Source organism: Conger conger, chromosome 1 (assembly GCF_963514075.1).
Source record: "Conger conger chromosome 1, fConCon1.1, whole genome shotgun sequence".
Classification (NCBI taxonomy): Eukaryota; Metazoa; Chordata; class Actinopteri; order Anguilliformes; family Congridae; genus Conger; species Conger conger.
Window position 1 is genome coordinate 76754713 of NC_083760.1, and position 24173 is coordinate 76778885.

General features: G+C 44.8%; 3 protein-coding genes across 4 annotated transcripts; all 3 read left to right on the plus strand.

Moving 5' to 3' along the window:
• The first annotated feature begins 1214 nt into the window (after positions 1–1214).
• Positions 1215–8033, plus strand: fdps (farnesyl diphosphate synthase (farnesyl pyrophosphate synthetase, dimethylallyltranstransferase, geranyltranstransferase)). The gene is made up of 10 exons (XM_061253081.1): positions 1215–1369; positions 2213–2368; positions 2540–2680; positions 3277–3357; positions 3478–3600; positions 4945–5033; positions 5281–5353; positions 5685–5762; positions 6362–6496; positions 6802–8033. The coding sequence occupies exons 1-10, from the start codon at positions 1367–1369 to the stop codon at positions 7000–7002; spliced, it is 1080 nt and encodes a 359-aa protein (XP_061109065.1). The 5' UTR covers positions 1215–1366; the 3' UTR covers positions 7003–8033.
• Positions 8034–8362: 329 nt separating this feature from the next.
• Positions 8363–11951, plus strand: LOC133133159 (uncharacterized). The gene is made up of 3 exons (XM_061249255.1): positions 8363–8429; positions 9686–11876; positions 11911–11951. Exons 2-3 carry the CDS (start codon positions 9824–9826, stop codon positions 11949–11951), a joined length of 2094 nt encoding a protein of 697 aa, XP_061105239.1. The 5' UTR covers positions 8363–8429; positions 9686–9823.
• LOC133132924 (AP-4 complex accessory subunit RUSC1-like) lies at positions 11765–23843 on the plus strand. Of its 2 annotated transcripts, XM_061248763.1 has the most exons (10): positions 15714–16194; positions 17697–17813; positions 18088–18164; positions 18328–18345; positions 18872–19046; positions 19431–19536; positions 19675–19721; positions 19920–20709; positions 21067–21219; positions 21466–23843. In XM_061248763.1, exons 1-10 carry the CDS (start codon positions 15747–15749, stop codon positions 21629–21631), a joined length of 2097 nt encoding a protein of 698 aa, XP_061104747.1. In that variant the 5' UTR covers positions 15714–15746; the 3' UTR covers positions 21632–23843. The 2 variants fall into 2 exon arrangements, with proteins under 2 accessions (XP_061104738.1, XP_061104747.1); XM_061248754.1 differs by lacking the exons at positions 15714–16194; positions 18328–18345 and adding an exon at positions 11765–12917.
• Positions 23844–24173: the final 330 nt, after the last annotated feature.

Consider the following 24173-nt stretch of genomic DNA (forward strand, 5'->3'; position numbering starts at 1 on the left):
GCTTTACAATGATTTTAAAAATGGTTCTAGTTCAAGAACTTTTAATGCAAGTTATGTACGTATATCCATATAAATGTATACATACACTTAAAAATATGAGGATGAATATCAACAAGAAATGCTGGTTTTTGTGTAGTTATTTGTGAAAATGCATGTTTCTGTGTTTATCACTATATAATTATACTAACTACTATTTAATTGATTGGCTAAAGTAAGTACTTAATAATGTATTATTATTATTATTATTATTATTATTATTATTATTATTAGTAGTAGTAGTAGTAGTAGTAGTAGTAGTAGTAGTAGTATTTTATTATTATCGTCATTATTCAGCTCTGTCCTTTGCCAAGCTGCTGGCATTATATAACAGCATGGTCATGTGGACAGACTTTCATTTGCAGACAATCAAGTTTTTAAATTGTAATAAATGAAAGATATTTCCCCCTTTTGTAAAACAAATATATATATATATATATATATATATATATATATATATATATATATATATATATATATATATACTATGCATACAATTTAGACAGTTTGTGTATTAAAATATGTGCACTGATTATGTGAGGCAGCCATCATTAGCCTTTTGATCATTTGGCATTGGCTTTTGTTAGGTAGCTTATATTAAATAGGTGAGTAAATTTCAACTGTAGCCTATTAATTTTCACATGTATACATCACTGTTTTTTCAAATGTTTAAATCATTAAATCAGATGAATGTGTAATTATTTTATGAAATGATCCTGATATGACACACCACGTTAAATAGGAGTAATGTGTATTTAAAAAATGTTCCAACCTATTCTGTGGGGTATGCAATTCCACATCGAACTTGGTTATAGATTTATGAGTTTCACTGTGGCCACCCAGCTGTAACACATTTTACCAACTTTCAATATGATATCTGATTGAGTAATTCTACATACATTTTATTTTATGCACATTTGGCAAGTTAAGTGCCAAGTGAAATTTAACACGGGGACCCAACATACGCCTTTGTTTCCACAGTAACGCCGCCTTAACATCAGATGAGCCCACTCTGTAATACCCCACCCCTTCATCCGTTCTATTGGTTATGAGGCGTAAAGCCCATCCTCGTCCGATAGCAATAGCCAATGAAGTACTGCAATGTCATATGAAGCCTCTGAATGCCAAGCCCTTTAGTATCCTTCGCAATACTTCACGGAAGTTGTAGTTTATTAGTGACCTAATTCAATCAACAGTAAAGCACAGAAAACTACAGCAAGCAGAAGGTATTGACTGCGGTAGTCTGTCGTGTTGTCCCAGACGTTAGAGGGGGAACAGTTCAGAAGTGTACCTTACCAGCCGTCAAGCGTCATTCGGAAACACTGCAAACATGGTAAGGTACCGGTTCCATTAAGTACTTTTGTTACACAGTATTTTATCTACGTATTTTCTGGTCAGTCAGTGTTCTCTTTCACTCTGGTAATATTTACGTTCTTAGCTGGTTAGCAATACTGACAGGTACGACGTAGGTTTGTTATTCGCTGATGTTTAGATCGCTTACCAGTTTGGTGAGTTTATTATAGCTGTTGGTTTTCTATAATTAGATAAATTTAGTTGGACCCTACGGTGCACACTCGTTTGCCACGGACACCCTCGTACTGTACTCGATCGTTAGTTAGCTAGATCTGTAGCATATCATACAGTATGCAACCAACCAATGATTTCAACTTGCCAGGATGCAAAGTAAACAGCCACTCTAAGAGCTGCATTGATTATGATACATTTCCATAACTGTTGTGTAACTTATAAGCAAGGCAGCTCCTGTGCTTTTGTAACCGGCTAGCTTACCAGTGCTACTGCCAAATCTTGACATACAGGCAGCTAACTGATGTCTACCTTTAAACTCAGTAGTAGTCAATAGTAGCTACTCTCAACCTGTTCGCTTTACTTGGTGTAGCCTACCTCTTTACATACTTTCTTTGATATCTGCGTTTGAATTTGATAGTCAATTAATTGAAACAATGGGCATGTTATAAAAGTATGCGGTATTTCGCTTTGATTCTCTATATTTTCTTTCTCTCATTCCCTTTCTCACTATACTCTAACTCTCTGTTATCTCATCCTGACTGCACTCTTCCTCGGTTCCCCTCACACCCCTTACTGCACTCTTCCTCGTTTCCCCTCGCACCCCCTCTCCTCACTTCCCGGTGCTCCCTCTCCTCTCTCCCTCTCTCAGGGTGACAGCACCTGCAATAACGGCCTTCAGCACCAGGGGTCGGCAAAGACGGATGCTCAGCTGTTTGACGAGCAGTTTGAAGAGATGGTGACAGAGCTGACCCAAAAAGACTTTACCGACCCAGTCCTTGCCGATGCCCTCAACAGGCTGAAAGATGTAGGCTATTGTACTTACTCAAAAGAAAGAAAATGATTAATATTGTGGAGCACAGACACAAATGTTTTAGAGCCCTGCTACAATTTCTCTCATCAAAGTAAATCCTACAAACTGGGGCCTTTTGAGTAAGGCCCAGGTGTTGATGCTTGATTATTTATTTGTCTTTTGCAGGTGTTGCAGTATAATGCCCCAGGGGGAAAGAGGAACCGGGGGCTGTCTGTCATTAGCTCACTACGGGAGTTTGTCCCACCCTCTGAGCTGTCACATGACACTGTTCAGCGTGCCATCCTGGTTGGCTGGTGCATTGAGCTGGTGAGAGAGAGCAGGACTGGGAGATGCAGATTGGGAATAGATTTGGTCCTGGAACCTCCCTGTGCATGCTGGTTCCAGAATTGTGTCTCAATCCTGACTTATAATTCAGTGCATTCATGACCCATTGGAATTTCTTTCTTTTTTTTCCTTTTTTTTTTGGAATAGCCATTTGCAACAAATGCTTTATTTTTTAAAGATAGGAATTTAGAACAGTGATTTCACCTATTCATTCTCATCAAATAATCATGAAAAAAATCTCTTTTTAAATAATTTCCCACATAAGCACATTACTTAAAATGAAAGCAAAAGTTGTCTGAGAATTGAATTCATATATTATATATATTATCTATTCCTTAAATGAAAATGTTGCATGCACTGTTTTTGACATCACTTGGCCTTGAAAAGTAAATCATCCCTTCCGAAACCTTAAAATGGCCTGCCTGGGAACAGTTACCAGGCAGTGCAGTTGTCGTTGGTATGAAACTGATAATGCTTCACTCCAGGTCATTTTACATGGCACTACCTGTGAATAATTAGCCACACTGTATTATGTGTGCTGAGGTACAGGCATATGAGTGACACACGACCTCTCTCAGCTTCAGGCGTTCTTACTGGTAGCTGATGACATCATGGATGCCTCTCTGACTCGAAGGGGGCAGCCCTGCTGGTACAAAAAGGTGAGATGAGTTTTTACTCCTGTCCACTGATTGATTTACAAAGTAGTAAACCATGGTCCACTGTATTTGAGCACTGTATCTGTTTTGCATGGTCTGACGCTGTAATTGTCCTGCTCTCAGGAGGGAGTGGGTTTGGATGCCATCAATGACGCCTTCCTCCTGGAGGGAGTGGTCTACAGGATCCTACGGAGACACTGCAGGGGGCAGGCCTACTACACACACCTGCTGGAGCTGTTCACAGAGGTAACACACACACACACACACACACACACACACATACACACACCTGCTGGAGCTGTTCACAGAGGTAACACACACACACACACACACACACACACACACATACACACACCTGCTGGAGCTGTTCACAGAGGTAACACACACACACACATACACACACCTGCTGGAGCTGTTCACAGAGGTAACACACACACACACACACACACACACATACATACACACACCTGCTGGAGCTGTTCACAGAGGTAACACACACACACACACACATACATACATACACACACCTGCTGGAGCTGTTCACAGAGGTAACACACACACATACACACACTCATACACACACCTGCTGGAGCTGTTCACAGAGGTAACACACACACACACATACACACACCTGCTGGAGCTGTTCACAGAGGCAACACACACACACACACACGCATACATACACACACCTGCTGGAGCTGTTCACAGAGGTAACACACACACACACACCTGCTGGAGCAGTTCACAGAGTTAACACACACACACATACACATACACCTACTGGAGCTGTTCACAGAGGTAACACACACACACACACACACTCATACACACACCTACTGGAGCTGTTCACAGAGGTAACACACACACACACACACACACACCTGTTGGAGCTCTTCACAGAAGTAACACACACATGCACACACCTGCTGGAGCTGTTCACAGAGGTAACATACATACCCAAACACACACACACCTGCTGGAGCTGTTCACAGGGTAACATACATACACACACACACATACACACACACACACCTGCTGGAGCTGTTCACAGAGGTAACATATACACACATACACTCTCATATACATGTATACTCAGTTTCTGTGTGCAGAATGTGCATTTTCTTTGAGGAGTTGAGACTTATTGTTGTATCGCTTCATAGTGTGTTGTATACACACCCTAGCCAATCACCAGCCTCTTGGCCATTGTCCCGGCCACTGCAAGAGGGAGACACTGTAACCTCTCACCGCCTTGCCTGCAGTGAGGAAAATGGCATTCCTATAATGGAGCCAGATCTCTTAATGAAAGCAGGTCCTGCTAGGCTGAAGCAGACACACACATAGCCAGCACTGCAGTTTTCAGACAAATCAGAGCCTCCCAGCCAGATACATGAATGCAACAACAAGATGAACATTGCACCATGAATTCAAGCCAACCAGATTAAAGCTGTGGGCAGTGTCTAACAGTGTGTGCAGTACTTGTAAACGGCTCTTCAGTCGTGCTTTTGTGATTACATTTTCTCATGCTCGCGTTTGTCTTCCGACGTCCACATCTCCCTCCCTCCCTCCCTCCCTCCCTCTATCTCTTTTCAGAGCACTTTCCAGACAGAACTGGGTCAGGCCTTGGACCTGATGACTGCCCCGCCCAATCAGATCGATCTGAACCGCTTCACCATGGAGAGGTGAGAGTGGGAGGTTCTTTACTCTCACCTCAGCTGTGCATTAGAGATTTTACACGGGAACGTGTGAACACTCGTCTGCTTAAATTATCACTCATAGTGCCGCTTTTGATGAGGTGCGGAATTAAGTGTCAAACCGCAGTAGTGCAAATTAAAGTTGTAGTCTATAGCTAAAGTAGGTGCTGTGACCCACCCCACTGCCCCTCACTAATCTCCAGTTCCCCCCATGTTTTTTTTAAATCTTTCTCAGGTATAAAGCAATAGTGAAGTACAAGACTGCTTTTTACTCATTCTACCTGCCCGTGGCTTCAGCTATGTACATGGTGAGTTTATGTACATGATATACTTTCACTAACACAGTGTTCTGGTCATTCTAATATTAATATTTAATATTACAGGACATCTTTTATTTGTCATGTTCAAGCAGACGTAATGGTATTCTTATGTAAGAAATCACAGAACTGTGAAATGGAATATATAAATTGTGATGAATATTTCAACTTGTAAACCTGTAATAATCCACATATAACAAACTAAAATAATCAAGTGATGCCCTTCTCTCCATCTGTCTTTGCCCTGTTCTGTTTCTCCTAAAGAATAATTGATTGTTTGTTATGAGTGGCCTTGTGTGTGTTTGTGTGTTCTGTACTGTAGGCGGGAATAGACAGTGAGGAGGAACACAACAATGCCAAACATATCTTGCTCGAGATGGGGGAGTTCTTTCAGATACAGGTACAAACTTATTATTTTCTACATTTCTTCCAAATTTCAGTTGTCTTTCACCAAGGTTGATTATGCTTATATTTTGAAAAACAAAAAACAAATCATTTTTAGCAAGAGAGGTGTAAACTGTCGGGTGGTGTGTCCACTTGACAGCACTTGATGGCCCAGAATTCTGGCCGTACCAGTGCCGGCTCTGGGTAATTGTCCATAGAGAGACCCAGGGAGGGTGCTTTCCAGGTAGCGTGAATCTCAGTGGACTTGCAGCGATGGGACCGGGAATGCAGCGATGGGAGCAACCAACACATTTGATTGGCCATTCCAAATTTGGATAATACAATTACACTTGGAGAATACAATTAAATGATAAAAGTGTCTCGTATAATCAGAATTATATTAAACATTAAAATGATATACTGTTTCAAAGTAATGGATAGAATTCACAGACACAAGTCAATCAGCCAATTGTTATGGAGTTGCATTCGGTGAAGCAAAAATGTAGGAAAGCTATCTGAGCAGTGGAAATAAAGGGGTGTATCTTGAGAAGGTTACAGTTGGTTGATTATATGAAGGACTGTCTAAGATGGGGGGTTGTTTTCTTCTTCTTCTAGGATGATTACCTGGATTGCTTCGGTGATCCTGCAGTAACAGGGAAGATTGGCACAGACATCCAGGACAACAAGTGCAGCTGGCTGGTGGTGACAGCGCTGGGGGTCATGACCCCTGAGCAGAGGGAGGAACTCCAGGTGAGAGAACAGAAGAACACAGTTAATATCACAGTCTTCTCTGTCGAATTACATAACTGCAGTCACCTCACTTGCAAAGGAACTAGTATTTTCTCAGGTTAGCTACGGTGTATATTTTACTCGTGGTGTTTGTAGACAAATCTCCACTGTAGCCACACATCTCAGTTGCTTTGTCATTTAAAACCCTATGATCACAGGTTAAACTTGTTCACCAAAGGTGCGAGCTGAGGTGAATCATCTTCAGGATGGTGTTACTCTTCAGCTAAAATAACCCGCCTCTTCTGAACTCCTCTCTCCTCTGTCAGTCCTGTTACGGGCGTCATGACGACGGAAGTGTGCAGCGTGTCAAGGCTCTTTACGACACTCTGGGGATGCCCGCTCTTTACCGGCAGCACGAGGAGGAGAGCTACCAGCGTCTGCTCAAGCTCATCCAGTGTCACTCCCAAAACCTTCCCCACGCAGTCTTCTTGAACTTTGCCAAGAAGATCTACAAGAGGAACAAGTAGAGGTGGCGGATGGATTAGGAATCGAGGCTTAGGACTTTTCAGATGCACTTAGTTGTACAGAGAGCAGGAGATGTTGGTGTCAAACACAAAGCTGAGGGGGGAAGCTTAAGGGTGTGAAACAAAATAGTGTAACCCAGGGATGGGGGGGTATGGCTATATCAATAATTATGTAGAGAGAGGGAAGAGGGGCAACTGACTGTTAACTGTTATCATTTATCAATGTTATAGCCTCAGGATCACTTGACATGAAGTAAGATAATCCATTGCAAGTCACTGCAGGACAGATTAACTGTTCACAGCTACAACCTGTGTAATGGGAATAATAAAACAAGTGTGAAAGGGGAGGTAGTGTTAGTATGTGACACCTGAGCATGCATCTCTGGTCCGTAATTGAGTGGGGTCGACTGCCATGTTCAACTTTATTGAATGCTGCTGCTGCTGTAATAGCTTTTCCAGTTGTGTGAATTTGATGGACTGCTTCTTTCTACCAGCATCCCTCCTTTTCTGTTATCTGTAACTTCCATGTACTTGTACATTTAACTGGAGAATAACTGCTGTTAATAAAGGACTATTTTCTGTTTATTACAAAGAGGCATTTGTATGTATAACAAAAGATTTAGTGTTCTTATTTGGGATTTTGTGTTACTGTTACCTCAGCTTCAACCAGTCTGGCTCTTCTCCTCTGATGTTTCTCATTAACAACGCGGTTCTAGCCGCAGAACTGCTGCTCACTGGATGTCTTTTCACACCATTCTCTGCAAACTCTAGAGACTGTTGTGTGTGAAAATCCCAGGAGATCGGCAGTTTCTGAGATACTCAAAGCACCCTGTCTGGCACCAACAATCATTCCATGGACAAAGTCACTGAAATCACATTTCTTCCCCATTCTGACATTTTGTCTGAAAAACAGCTGAACCACTTGACAACATCTGCATGCCTTTATGCATTTAGGTGCTGCCACATGATTGGCTGATTAAATATTAGCATTAACAAGTTGGTGTACTGGTCTACCTAATAAAGTGATCACTGAGTATATTTGTACGTCATTTATGTTTACATGCACATGATGCACGTAGAGCTATTCCTTCATCTTTAGTGTGTCTGGATGCAGGTACTTGTGAATATTTTTGAATGAACATATCATATTTTAGTAATTAAACATATACATTATTAATACACTGGAATAAAGAAGAGACTGAGATGGAATGGCGAGCTGAACGACAGAAGCAGTGACACGGACACCGCTAGTTATACGAAGACGGAGAGGCCGAATGAGGGGTGTGGTTAAATGGTGATGTGGGGTGGATGACGAGAGATAAGGAGGTGGCCGCCGAGAGGGAGGATTTCGCGATTGCTCAGAGAGGGGGGTCGTGTCGTAGGCATCTGCATCCGCAGCCTCCATCTTTCCATCCTTTTCTCCACCGCCGGTGAGTTTATTTGAAGGACGATATTCCTTATTCTGTAACGATCTCTGTTTCTTTCCTATGGCCGATAACGTATTTTCGATTCCTACGTTTCTATCTGAATTGAAGATTTTATTTACCTTTATATAGAGGCGATAATTGTGGGCACATTTCTCTCAGTTGTTATCAAAATAAAATACATTTTAAAAAACAATTAAACATATGCAGATCTTTAATTTAACATGGCTTCTACTGGCAGTAGCGTCTTTTCATCAAACGGGGAAGGTAAAGACGATGCGGCGGTGCCCCCTCCCTTTTCTCCCGCGCGGCCCCCTAGATCGATATATCTTATGGTAAATAACTGGTATCAGGTATTTACAGACGATGGGATCATTTGTGTGTTAATTGTATTATTGTATAGCATACAGATTATCATTGGTAGTCAAAAACAGCTTGTATGTTGTATATGGTTTTTCGTTTGATCCAAGGACACGGATTGTGTACATATAGCCGGCGGTATATGTGTGTGTGTGTGTGTGTGTGTGTGTGACTGAGAGACAGCGAGAGAGAGAAAGTGAGAGAGGGAAAGAGAGCAGTGCGTATTTTTTTAACGCTCTATATCATGTCGTTAATGCATTACATTTTATACGCCGACTTGTGCTGGATATATAATTAGACGTATATAAACATTAATTTAATCATCATTTTCAAGTGCGTGTATAATGAGCTGCATTTTTAAAATTTTAACTGGATGTGTGTGTGTGTGTGTGTGTGTGTGTGACAGAGAGAAGGAGAGAGTAAGAGGGAGAGAGAGATAGAGACTATGCTGTAGCCCTGTGGCACATTGCTCAACAGAGCAGAATGGTTCCAAATGCTGAGAGATGACTATAATTGTCAATTATTTGCTAACTGTCTTCCTGGAGTATTGTGCTTAGCATTGGGCCTAACTTGATGTGCGTGCATGTGTGTGTGTGTGTGTGTGTGTGTGTGTGTGTGTGTGTGTGTGTGTGTGTTTGAGATGGAGAGAAAGAGAGACAAGGAAACAAGAATTTATTTTATGCAGTGCACCAGCAACTGGGCTGTTTTGTGATCTTCACTGTTCTTGTGCAGAGGGTGGATTGGATGTGTATTTTACATTTCACTGTGGATCTAGAGAAGGGTTTAATGTAATCAAATGTCATGCCACCCTCAACAGGGAACTAGAGAAAAAAACAGAGAAAAAAATATTTTTCTTGCCTATCTGGAACTGTGTTGACTCTGTGTTTTTCTTGCTATTTCAGGATCTGTGCAGAGTCAAGATGTGAACATGATGTGTATTCCTGGTTGGGATCTTTTCTCCCTATAGATCAGACACCCTAATTGCCTCAGAAACTGTCACACCCTCTTTCTCCTATCATCTCCCACCATCATTACCTATAATGCTGTCCTCTGCTCGGCCTTCTGTGCCCCCCCGGCCTCGTCGCTTTGACAACCACAAACGTAACAATGTGGTGGAACCAAAGCCTGTTGGTCAGGGCAGCCGTAGGGAGGACAAAAATATGAACACCGCTGCCACTGCTGCTTCCTCTTCTCCATATCGGGCCAATAAGGTGCCTGCTGTGTCTTCCAGGTCAAGGAAGGGTGACCAGGGCCGAACCAGTGTAGGACAGCACAAAATAGACCAGAAAAAAAACAGCACCATTCCAGTCAGGGCGAAACCTAAACCTAAACCTAAAAGTGGACATTCAGTGTCTGACCCAGGTTCCCTTCCTGACCCAAATTGTAATGAGCCAAGCTTGCCTTGCCTGTGCTGTGATGGGAACTCACCCCAAGACAGCAACAGTCTCTACAACCACAACTACAACAACAACAACACCATTACCACCAGAAAGCAGCTAGAACTGCAACCAGCAAAGAAACTAAGTAGGGATCAGACTCCTCAGAAGGCAAGGGACACAAAAAAAGCTGAAACAAATCACAAGCAGACACAACAGCTACAACAACAACCACAAGAACAACAGCCACAAAAGCAAGAACAGCCAAACCACCCTGAAAATGCCCAGGAGTTAGAGAAAGCAGAGGACAGTGAAGCCATGGAACACAATGAAGGTGATGATGAAGACGATGATGATGACGATGATGACACCCTGGTACCCTCCTGCCATGACTGCCCTCCCTCCCTCCTGGAGTTCTCCCTCACCTCCTCAACCTCCTCTTCATCCACTTCCATAAGTAGCTGCTCAGATTTTGAGACAGATGGCCCCGATGATCTCTTGCCCCCCTCTCAGGACCTGGCCGCCAAGCAGGTCTCACCGACTCACCCCTTGACCTCTCAGCCCCAGATCTTCCCCCTGGATACCCATCTTCCTCCCCTGCCACCCCTGCCTCCCTGCTCCCCGGATGAAGGATACCCGTCTGCCCGCTGCTCTCCCTCCTCAGATTTGCCAGAGGGTAAGGGATCATTCGTGCAAAAATGTGAAAGACTGGATCTTTTGAGCCTCTTGGATTCGATGGATGGACTGGGCAAGAAAGACTTCTTCAATCAAGTGGTTCAGGTGGCACGATGGGGCCTGGAAGGTGAGCTTGAGCTGAGGGACCGACTGGATCACCTGCAGAAACTTGAACAAGTGAACATTCAGGTTAAGATAGCATACCTGGAACGGCTTGAAGAAGCTGGGCTAGACTTGAGTGATGGGGATCTTTCAGACAGCCTGGATGCATTGGCGAACATGGATGCTCAGTGGAAGCTGTACAAAGGGCACAATATTTGTGATTCCCAGGAGTTCTCCGATGCCGGGGTTGATATGACGGCTCCTTCAGACATAGATGAGCCCTCGCTCCCAGATTCACTCGCCCCATCCCCACTGCATCCTCCCCCAAGGCCACCCAAACCGCCCACAAGACACCTGGACTCACACACAGATGCACACACGTACGTTAACATTAGCATTAACAGCAACAGCCACAGCACCTCCTCTGTGACTTCCACCTCCTCTTTGACCTCTTCATTCGGCAAGATCTGTCCATCTTCATCCTCTTCCTCCTGCACATCTGAGAGTACCATCATAGTACCTCCCTCACTCCCTCCCCCTCCATTGCAGACCCTCCCCTATTTCACATTTTACTCCTCTAGGCCACCCCTGGCATCACCCACACCTCCCATCCCCCCACCCCGGAGACGGCACAAAGCTCGCATGGAGGCATTGCGAGCCACTGACTCTCAGGTTGAAGAATCGCCAGTGTCCCTCCCTCCTCCAACCTCCCGCCCCCCGCCTCTTCCTCCCCCACCTCCTGCTCTTCCCTTGCCCCCAGCCATCCCTCCCCCTCCCTCGCTGCCACCCCCTCCCTCCTTCCACACCCTGGATGCCGAGATCCGAAAACTTCTGGTCCTGGCCGGGCTGACCCAGGCCGAGCTGCTCAAACTGAGCCCGGAGCTGGGGGTGTGTGTGACGGGGGTACTGGATGACGGAGAGGATGAGGAGCTGTCTGAGAGTGTGACTGCACCGGAACGGGTCCACGGTCAAAGGGAAAGGGAGGGAAAAGAAGCTAGTGAAGGGGCAGAGATAATGGAGGATGAGTGGAGCGAGGGAGACAGCGAACAGACACTCGGATTGGGAAGGGAGACAGTGACTGGAAAAGTTGTGCAAGGACGGTACTTGGAGGGAAAAATAGATGAGAACAGGGAAGCCTATAGGACGACCTCATTTACTGAGATGGCAAGAAGACGCAAGCGAAATGGCAGCAACAATAACTCCACTTGTAACTGTGGACATGGCTTGGATGTCAAACCAAACCCTGAGTCTTACTTTAGTACGGCCCACAGCAATACAGTTAACTCTGTCTCCTGCTCCAACAACAATTATGAGTACCCGTCATTGGCTGAGCCTGCCCCTCCTCCTCCCCCTCCCCGACCTTTACCACCCTGTCCTCCAACAGTGTCCTTGTCCCCCCAGAAACCACCTCTAACACTATGTACCCTCCCCGCCAATGCGTCTCAACCCGATCGTTTTGACTGGCTCATAGCCTTCTCCCCGGAAACAGAAGCCCCCCCCTTCCAAATGGAGAAATCAAGGGAAGGCAGTCCGCAGAAGTCAACATCAGGGTCAAGGGTCACCACCTTTAAAGAGCTGCGCTACCGAAGCAGGCAGAACCCTCAACCTGCTGTGGTCAAACTGGAACCAGAACCAGACCCAACAGTTATCACTCCTGATCCAGACTTCTTGTACAACCTAAAATGGAGGCAAGAGAAGACGGACGGGGACGGCATCCAATGGGAATACACTCCTCAAGCCCATTCCACTTTTCTTCAACCACAACCTACCAGATCATTATCCATCTTTAAAGAAATGCTGAAACTCGCAGAGAGGGGCGGCCTGCCAGATCCTTGCCCCTCGCAGCGCATTGGCTGCTCCACCAGTGAGGGTAACCTTTGGACAGCAGGAGTCGAGAGAGAGGGGAGGGAAGTGGAGGAGGAAGAGGGGGAGGTGAGAGGAACAGCAGATGGAGGAAGGAACTGGGAATCAAGGACAACAGGTAAGCCTGGGGAGAGGTTATATATACCGGTGATTCATGTGCACCAGTCACATACTGTAATACAAGAAGGACAGGCACAGAGCGACAGAAGGCCAGACAGGCAGGTACATTTATACAGGAACTGAATGTCCCCAGTGTGACATACATAACCAGACATAGTGGCACACTGGGTTCATCTGGGAAGTGTGAGGACAGACAAGCTTGTGCACTACAATGATGGAGTTTCCGCAGAGTCCTTAGCGCTATCTCGCTCCCTGCATGATGTCATCGCTGCCTCATTGAATTATTTATGAGCTCTGCAGACCAGAAGTCTAATGGAGTACCTCTCTATCTCTTTCTCTCTCTCTCTCTCTCTCTGTATCTCTCTCTCTGTATCTTTCTCTAACATTTTAACATTTGTACTTTAACTAGGAATATGAATAACTTTAACAAATGTGTGCAGAATACATAAGAAATTTAGAAATAAACCGTTTATAATTTTTGTCTCAGCAATTAATGATCATGAAATACATTAAAGAAAACTGATGATGTCAGAGTTTGTCATCTATTCTTAGGCTAGTTACTCAGCGTTGATGCTCAGACTCTTTCTTTTGCTCATATCTTCAGTAGTCTCCTCTCTCTTACTGCCTCTCTATTCCCATGCTCTTTCTTTCTTTATTCTATATTTAAGCTTAATGCTATAGGTGTACATTTCTCACTCTCTCATCTATCATAGACATTTCCACTCTCTTCCTTACTGTCTTATGTGTGTGTGGCCTCTCTACCTTCCAGTAGGGTCTTCAGATTCTATTTCTGCTTTTTTCTATCTCTCATTTATTGTGTGTGCTTATCATCCTCTCATCATTTCTGTTGATAATTCACTTCATTCTCAAGTTGAAATCAGTCATTGAGCTGCACAGTAAGTAAATCTTGCTGTCTAAATATAATGCTAAATATAATGTTACTTCAGCGTAGCAGATTTCTGAATGTGTGTTGCATCACCCATATAGTGGTGTGTGAGTGCGTGTTTTAATGTCACTAGGTGTTGACAGGTGAGTGTGCTGGGTCTTCTGTGCATTAGGACTGTATGTATCTTATTGCTCACTCATAGTCCCGTCTGCGTGTCTTAGAGATTGTGCATGTCAGTTCCTAATTACCTGTGTGTGTGTGTGTGTGTGTGTGTGTTTACCTGAATACGTAAAAGCTTGTCTGGTGTGAATGCCAATGACCTCCACATATGTATATATGTGTATGTACCTTTAAGAACTAAAGGGGAGTTCCTGAGCTGTTGAACCAATAGCAGGGTAGTCGTAGTGCAAAGGCAGGAAGGCAGGAAAGGCTGTGTCAGACTATGTGGAAAAACAACTGCAGAAGGTATGGCGGTCAATACTCTCGGCTTCTCCTTCTCCGCATGCTCAGCTAACTAAGCAGATTATACCAGGCAACTGACAAAGATTGAAGCTTCTACAGGGAGACGGAAGCAGGCACTAGACAGGCACATAGTGTACTGTACACACTGACTCAGCATATCATGAATGTAATCACTGTTTGGTTCCCACTATGTACGGTCACATAGGTTCTCAGTGTTACTGTGAACACTTTATATGCACACACAGTTAAGTTTTTTGTTGTTTTTGTAAAGAGGAAACGCACTGAGGACTGAGCCGAATTTGAAGCTGACTAAAAAACATGACAGGAAGCAGTATATGTATTGTGTGTGTGCTTATGTTTAGCGTGGTCCTGAATAATATATGAAAGTGTTCCCACATGAGGACATTGTGTTGTGTGTTCTTAGTGATGTTCTCAACAGAGTAACTCAGCTAAAGCTGTTTATTCCTTAGTGATGTTTCCTCTTATTTAATAGAGCTAATTTAACTTGAGACCTTGAGTTATGAAACACACTTTCAGCTACTTTAGGGCAACTGTCTTGAGTGCCTGCATGTGTGTGTTGAGATGGATGTCTGCTGAGGTTGAAGTTCTCCTCTAGTGTACATTCATAGATTTGCACATTCTTTCTCCACAGACGCTAACATTCTCTCCATCTCTCTCTCCCTCCCATTTATTTGCAACTTCCTGTTTTGCTACATTACTTTTTTGGCACTCATCCCTTTTCCTCATACCTTCATCCCACCCCTCCAACTCTTACTTTTGACCATCACTTTGCTTCTCCTCTGCTTTTTATTCCTCCTTCTCCTCCCTCCTTACTTGATCACTCCCTGGGCAGTGTCTTCCCCCCCAATGTCTCTCACCCACTCCCTGTCCAACTCCCTACCCTCCCCTTACTTCCTCCACTCCGACTTCCCCCAAGGGCCCCTGTCGCAGCAGGCTGGCTTTTACGGGGTCCCACCAGCTAGGCCCCCCCACCACCCCCGGCACCATAGCGACTCAGAGGCCGGAACAAACCCCACTGCTTCCATTGCACCAAACTACAATGACTCACAATACCGCACAGATGCAGATAGTAACGTACAGTCACTGCACCGCACTGGTGCTGAACGTAACATAGACTCACTTTACAGTAACATACAGTCACTGCACTGCGCTGGTGCTGAAAGTAACATAGACTCACTTTATAGTAACATACAGTCACTGCACCGCGCTGGTGCTGAAAGTAACATAGACTCACTTTATAGTAACATACAGTCACTGCACCGCACTGGTGCTGAAGGTAACATAGACTCTCTCTATAGTAACAAAGACTCGCTGTACCGTGCTGATCCGAACAATAACGCGGACTTGCTGTCCTGCACTGAGGCGGAGGGTGAGCAGGCCGGAAGGCTCCACCCTGCTTCCATCAGAGAGGGGAACGCCGTCGCACAGCTCTGCGCGACCCCATACAAAAACGTGGACATGCTCTGCTGCTCAAACACAGTCAGGCAGGTGGACATCCACTCACTGTATCAGGCAGACTCTGACACGGACAGCCACGCAGACAGCCATAGCTACACTGGCTTCGATGAAAATAGCAACCAGCTGATGTGGCGTCCCGCGAAAGCGGAAGACAGCCCCATCCCGCCCGTTTGGTACCTGTACAGCCCCAGCAACTGCCCCCTGCACAGGGGAGCCCCGCCCCGCCTCTCCCCCATCGGAGCCATTTCTCCCCCTCAGAGGTCCGGGATACCTGTGCCAGGGGCAGATATGGCCCGCCTGTGCTCCCCACTGTTCCCCCGTAGCCACACCATCCCTGCCCTTGCTGCCCCCTTTTATTACCCCTACCTCAAACCTACCTCGCCTACTGCCCCTCCGAAGGAGCCCCAAGTCACAATAGACACCACGCAGCCAGAGCTGTGTCCGCTGAGTAAGAGCTTTCTCTCTTTCTCTCGCTCTCTCTCTTTCTATTATCTTCTCTCTCTGTTATCTCTCTTTCTCTACCTCTCTCTCTGTCAGTCAGTCTGCACACTATACCTGGATTGTTATGTTGCATGGACCAATGAGCATGAAACCATTGATTGAAAATGTGATGAGCCCAAGCTTATCATTTTGTCATATTAACTGTATGTGTATGGCTCATTAATGTCTTTATTACCATTACCACTGTTGTGTGGCTCATCTGATGTGTATTAATAATATTAGCGGAGTAACTGCTGGTGCACAAATGGGTTAGTATTTGTGAGTGCCTATGGGTACACACCAGATAAGTGGATACATGATGCTATGTGTATATAAATGTAGATTTGTAACTGCATTTATAACTGATATCTCTTCATATAGAGTACGTACACTCATTGAGCACTTTATTAGGTATTTATTAGACTTATTTTTTAGACTTAAGGCTTCTGCTGCTGTAGTCTATCCTCTTAGAGGTTTGACACGTGTGTCTAGAGATGTCTAGAGATTGTAATGTTGTGTTGTAATGCGTGATTACTGGCCCTTCTCACTGGATGTTTTAGTTTTTTGCACCATTCTCTGCAAACTCTAGAGACTATTGTGTGTGAAAATCCCAGGAAATCAGTAGTTTCTGAGATACTCAAACCACCCTGTCTGGCACCAACAATCAGTCCACAGTCAAAGTCACTTAAATCCTATGCTTTTATGCATTAGATTGCTGCCACATGATTGGCGGATTAAATATTTGCATTAACAAGCTGGTGTACAGGCATACCTAATAAAGTGGTCTATGTATATGTTCTCTTCTCATATATAATCCTCTTATTAATTATTTCCTTTTGGTGCATGTTCTTCCTGAAACATTTCTGTTTGTTCTGTGGATGTCTCTATGGCAGGTAGGCTATATTATGTATTGAGAACATTCCCTTGGACCAATCAGACAGTGACAGATATGCTTCACTGTTAGATTGAGACATATAAATGTAAAAATATGGGAATGTACATATCTATACATATTTATCCATTTATTGAATGTTAGGTCACATTTAGTGCTAGCTTGTAAAAATACCCTGATGAAAAACATAAAATAGCAACCACCCACAAATTGTGAAAAAAATGACTTTCATCAAGGTTTGATGTATTACCTCGTCCTGCAGTAAGGAGGTATAGCTTTATTGTCAGTACTAAAACTATGTAATAGAATAGTGGTTCTCAATCTGCAGTCTTCATAATTGTGCAGAGGATTTACAGGCTAATAAAGGTCCTTCATTGTCCTTTCAGAGGAAAACTAGACGCCATCAGGTTCATTTGTTTTTTTTGCATCGCCAGAAAAATAAAGTGGCTTTATTAGCTTGGCCTAATCCGGCCACAATTTTATGAAAACGTACGAGTTAAGAACCGCTGCTATAGAGGAATATAACCAAAGATTTAACAGGATATAACTGTGCGCCCACTGTCTTGTCTTACCCTCAGCAGTGCGTAGTGTGTCATTCGCCGGCTCAATTCAAGGCGAGGCCTGGATGGCCGGTGATGTGAAGGGTCCTCTTGGAGGTCAAGGGCTGTCCTCTTTATGCCTGAATGAAAAAAGAGGTAAGGGATACCTTGTCTCCTTAATAACATATTCACGAATGCAGAAATTGCGATACACGTTATTGAATAATATATTCTACTGTATATCCATGTGCCAAAACAACTATTTGCTACTCACACTGGCAAGCGTAGTGTGCTCAATGCTGACGTGTTAACATCCGCATGCAGAAACTGTTTCCTGTAGCTTAACTTTATAAGTGGTAGAACAGTACTGTGTGCTGTGTTGTATGAGGGGTTGTGTGTCCGTGTGTAACACTTCTGTGCTGTTGTGTAGCTCTCCTCAGTGCAGTCAGCGTAGCGGTGGAGGCCATTTTGTCCCAGTTCAGCACGTCTCGAACCCTCGTTCAGAAGGTCAGTGTCTCTCTCAGTCACCTCCACTCTCTCTCTCTCCATGATTACTGCAGGAGTACTGGTCATGTCAGGAAAGATATGGGAAATATCCAAAAAAATAACCACTACATCTTTCTCCTTTTTTCTCTCCTATCTCTCTTTCTCCACTTCTGTCTGCCCCCAGTCTTTCAGAAATGAAAAGGTGCAGCAGTGTGTTCAGGTTTCCCCTCCTGTCGCTCAGTAGAAACCACTCTGTGTATTAACCACCTTGTTCCCCGCTCCCTCCCTATGTCTCCCTGTCTTCTCTGTCTCTGCCTCTCCTTTCACTGTCATATCCCTCACTTCTTTATATCTTCTTCTGTCCCCCTTCTCTCCTATCCTTTTTTTCACTGGCCCAATCTCACCCTCTCCTTCTCCTCCTCCCGCCTGGTTCCCTGGTCTTGTGTCCATTCCTCGTTTGCTCTTCTTCCTATCCTCCTCTCCCCACTCTCCCTGTTCTCTCATTGTCTCTCCCTTCTCTTTCTCTCTTCCTCTTCTTTCTTTGTCCTCTACCTCTTGCACCTTTCTGGCTCCTCTTACTCTCCCACTGTTTCTCTCCCATCACCTCTGGTCCTTTCTCCTTGTCTTCTTATCGTCCTGCTCCTCCTGTCTCTTGCTCTCACCCTCCTCACCTCCTCCCCTCTCTCTGTACTGCTCTCTCTCTCTCTCCCTCCTCCCCTCCTCCCTAGGCCCAGTCAGGAGACAGCAGCTTTAACCCCTCTCTGGGAAGGCTGGTGCTGCAGTGCCTGTGTCCAGCTCTCTACGGCCTGCTGTCTGACGGCCTCAAGCCCCACCAGAGTGACCTCATTGCGGGGAGGAGACCAAATTCACCCTGGGGTTTGGTACAGGCCTCCACACGTCCAGGTATGGGACTGGAAGACTGAGCTGGTGTATTTCTGCATGTGATGAGAGAGTCCCAGAACAGAGGATTATTGTGTGTGTGTGTGTGTGTGTGTGTGTGTGTGGCTGTGATGGTGCTGTTTGTGTACTGCTTCTCAGTCCGTTTCAGTACTAGCACTTAATAGTCTGTGGTGCTGGGTATCCATTCTCTCTTGAGTGCTCTTACTCACTCTTTCTGTCTCTCTCTCTCTTCTTTCCTGTATTCATTCCTTTTATCACTGCTTTTCCTCTGCCTCGATCTCCGCTCCCTCCCTTTCTCCCTCTGCTCGCGCCATCTCTTCCGTTGTGTGAGAGACTGCTGGCCTGTGTGTGACTCACACACTCCCCCCCCCTCCTCCCGCACCCCAGGTCCCCGGACCCAGGCCCTGTTCAGCCTGCAGTGTCGAGTGGTGGAGCTGCCTCAGCTGCGGCAGAGCAGACACAGGTTCAACGCCTTCCTGCTCGGCCTGCTCAAGTAAGACCTGCTTCTGTGCTGCTCGTGCGGCTACGTGTATGCTTTGTCTGTGTTGTTTATATTCAGAACAGCAATGATGCTAACGTATTGAGCAGTGCAGTTCCTCTGCGGGCTAATCCCTTCCCCTCTCTCCTACAGTATGAAACTCCTGGACTACTGGCTGTCTCATCTGCAGTCTTGTGATGGTATGTATGTCTTCCCGCAGTTAACCTAAATCTCACTTAACATTGTCCGATCCATTGTCGTATTGTGCAGAAAACACCCTTCACTGTTTATGTTTATTGAAGCAAACACAAAAGATGCCTTTTATCGATGTGCTATAAAAGCAGCCATGTTGACAAATCAGTTCTCACTCCTTCTCTTTCCCTCAATTGTTCTTGCAGATGTCCTGACGACGTACTATCGTCCCACTTCCTTCATGCGGCTGTCCTACACTTCTTGTCAGCCTCTGTTTGAGGAGCTCCTCCTCCTGCTGCAGCCCTTGTCCCTCTTGACCTTCAGCCTTGACTTACTTTTCCAGCACCACCACCTTGACCCCACCTCCCCTGGCCTCTCCACAGCCAATCACAGCCCAGAAACCCCCAGCCCAGCCAATCATGAGATTTGTTTCAGGGCCCCGCCCAAGGGTAGCAGCCATCCCCTTGAGAGTGTGTCAGAGCAGGACTTTAGGGATTTGGAACCAGCTGAGGGCACTCGGTATACGACTCTCACAGAAGCAGCCAGTCACTTTGCTCGTGAGGTAGAAGGGTTAGCCAATGACAGTCCTTCCCCAAGAACAGTGTTCAATAAGGAAGAGACCAGCCCACAGCTTCTGTGGCTACAGGAGAAAGAAATAGTGCCCCCTAGTGTTAGTAACTTCTCTCAGCAAGCTGGCCAGGCTATACAGCAGGGCTGGGGGGTAGTGTGGCGCTGGGGTGAACGTCTGGGGCAGAACTTGGGCAATTATTACACAAATGGGGCACTCACGTCTGAGGTGGAAAAGCCTTCTCTTCGACCACAGGATTTGTGGTCAGGCACTTCAACCTCAAACACCCTGACCCAACCCAACCTCATCAGTCCTCAGACTCAGAAGGACCCTCCATCTGAAAGCAGTCCCTCAGTGCCCTGGGGCCTGGGCAGACTGTTTGGGGCCTCCAGGGGACAGAGGAGCCCACAGTCACACACAGCCACTAGGTGAGCCCACATCAGGACACGTTTATGGCTATCAGTCTGTGCATGTGGCTACATTGATTTGCCTGAGGTTTGAGGGAAGCATAATGTTCAGGGAACTGGGCTTGTAACTCAAAGATTGTGGGATAGATTTGTTCACCTGAGTTGCTTCAGTTAATATCCAGCTGTCAGAATAATAATCTGTGAAAGTCTCACTGGATAAGTGTCTGTTAAAGCCTCAAATGTGATGCACATATACTGAGTTTACCAGCAGTAAACCAGCAGTAATCCGGCAGGTAAAGTCCGGGCTGGGACAGCGCGACGGCGGTCATCACTGCCACTTTCTCTCATGGCATTTTCTTTCTTCCCCTGCTTGTGTAGGCGCCCATCCCATTGGCTGGCCCCTGGAGTTTCAGCTCTGACCCGCATAGTAAGCCCCACCCAACACCCAGTGCCTAAAGAGGGCCGGGGAGAGGAGGAACCCAAGGGTCTGAGTGAGACAGAGGAAACAGGAGAGAGACCAAGACAACTGAGGTACATTACTCACATAAGGTTACGAGGAGTTTGTGTGAGTTTGGGCTATTGTATCATGGACATGAATTCTGCCATTCGTTGACTTCCCTCGCTCTCCTTTTCCATTGTCTTCGCTCTCTCCTCTATCTTTTGCTTTCTCTCTATCTCTCCCTCTCCCCTCTCTCTCTCTCTCTCCCTCCTTTTTCCCTTTCTCTCTTTCGCACTCTCTCACTCTCCCTCTCTCTCTGTCTCTCTCTCTTTCTACAGGTCAGTGCGAACCCTCTGTGACCACGCGGGCACAGGGGAGGAGCTGAGCTTCGAGAAAGGGGAGGAACTCACGGTGCTAGAAGGTGTGGACAGCGATTGGGTTCGTTGTCGTCGGGGCGACAAGGAGGGGCTCGTTCCCATTGGCTACACCTCCCTGATTATGTGACTCCAGCAGCGCTGACTGGATGATAAGATCAGGGCGGGCCATAGTTTTGAAATAACCTGAGACATGGCTTTTTCGCTCTGGTCCTGGAGCCTTTCAGTGCACGCAGGATTTTGTCACAGCCAGGCACTTTATCAACCGATTAAGCTGAATGAAGTCCTCGTTAAGGAATACAGCACCTCCCCTAGTTCAGAGCGTGTTAGTGATTTCATTCAAAACAGCCGGAAAGCCCAATATTTGTATAGCCCTCCAGGACCAGAGATGATTAGCCTTGACGGGAAATAACCATAAAGTCGACAAAAAGGAATATAGTAATTTAGTGATTAGTGGCTGTGTTCAATGTCCATTTCTCCTCTCTTACCAGGTTTGTGTTGCAATGTTTCTGCTACTATTAGTGTTCACTTGAAAACCATATAAAACTGAATGTATAAATATACATAAATAGGATTATATATATTTAAATATATATTGAAATTGCATAGGTGGATGGACAGATAGGCCGAGATAGGAATCTAGATTATAGCGAGAAAAAATACTTCTGAGTTGATGAGTTTCAATGAACTTAATACTGTCATTGTACTCTCAATATCAATTTTAGAACAATATAGCACTTACACACGTAATTTGCAATCCTCCTTAAATTTTCAACTCACTATGATTTGCTTTGAAGTGTACTGAATTGACTGAGCGTGCATTGTGTCAATTGCGCAAGTATCCAAAGGCTTTTAAGTGTTTACAATATACTGTAATAAGCTATTACAAGGATTAAAATATAGCACTGTTAAATAGGTTCAGCTTATATTTGCACACAATATACAATAACACTAATGCACACAGTTAAAGCAATTCAATATCTAATACAACAAAGTAATACGGAAGTTTTATTTATGTACTGGAGTGTCCTCATCCAACAAAATAGGAGAAATAAACAAAAAAAACAGTATATTGTTGTGAAAATCTTGAACATTTTCACAGAGCTTTCTATGAATTGAAAATCAACTAGGCTTATGAAGACTACATAACAGGATTAGCATTTTTAGAACACAGCTGTGCTACAGTAACTGCCTTGAATAGACACCAGTTATGGTGAAGGCACATTCGAACACACAGCTATTTTTAATGAAAAATATAATCCTTGTTTATTCCAGGTCCCCAGTTTATGCAGTTAAGTAATCATATAAAAATATTCAGATCATTATTATGACCATTATCAAAGTAGTTGTAGTAGCAGTAGTAATAGGTATAGCAGTATTACAAATTGTATGATGTCATTATGTTGATTATTGTGATTATGTTGAATATCTTTTTTTTTTATATTTTAGTTTTTTAATATAAAGTACATTTTAAATAACTATGCATATACTGTATGCTCTACACTTGTCCCAAAGTCTGGGAAGTTGCAAATAGAGAGTGGGGAAGATTGAGGTCAGCCATCAGGATCCAGGAAGCTGCATAAGATTTGAGATAAGAGCAGCCCTATTTTACCAGCTCTTGTGCCAATGGGTCCTTTACGGTGAAGCACTGAATTACACACGCGTTCACCTTAAGTGAACCGCGGTGGAGGTGTGAAAGCCTGGGATTTAGCAGGGAGTCTCACAGTAGATGTCATATCGTACCTTACTGCAGTGCAGTCCGCCGCTTCAATCATTGTGTAACGGGAGCCTCAGAACAAGCAAACGCACTTGTTTCTCAGGTGAGCTGAGAGAATGGATGCCGGATGAGTGTGCACATGAAAACGTGAAGCGACAGGCGTGACGTTGCCACTGCTTGCTTCCCAGCGCACCCTACGGCCTGAAGCTCCTGGAGGGAAACACTAACTAACAAACGCAAAACTCAGGAATGTCATATTTCTGAAAGGCGATGATAGCGAGCAGAAAGTTAACATCAGTATGATCTACTTCTATTTTTGCACTTATGGTTGATTTGTTTATATGGCCATCAAATTGTTTCTGTTATGGGTTCAGTTGTTAATGTTTTGTGTTAATTTATTGATTCGGGATGTGTAGAAGGGAATATAGCTGTTATCTATCCCTGCTTGCCCTTTCTCTCTATCTCTCCCTACCTATCCATCTGGAGGTGTATGTGTAGAAGTGGGTTGTGTAGCTCTGTGTTTAGCCTCTCTAATGTACTGTACTCCTGCAATGGTGTCAGTCAGTGTCATTCTGCCCCTGCATGTGCTTGTCTGTAAATATCCAATAAAGTAAATATCCCCTAACAGGCGTCACATTCTCTCTTTTAACTGCCACCGGCTGGTGTCCTTGCCCAACCTGGGCGATGCCCGGCACAGCTCTCTCAGGGTGGGGGCAGGACTCATCCATCCAGCCAAACAGAGGGGGCGATCAGATAACAGGGGTGGAGATTGTGCCTCACACGGCTGCAGGGTCAATCGGAGGCATTCCTTTTGTACTTGGGTCCTAGCGGCACGACAAAAACACTTTGAAGCAAAACCTGGTAATCGCTGATATTTCGAACACATCGTCATGCCTATGAAGTAAGCTTTTTTAAAAAAATTTTTTAAGATATATTAATCAAATTACAGCAGTAG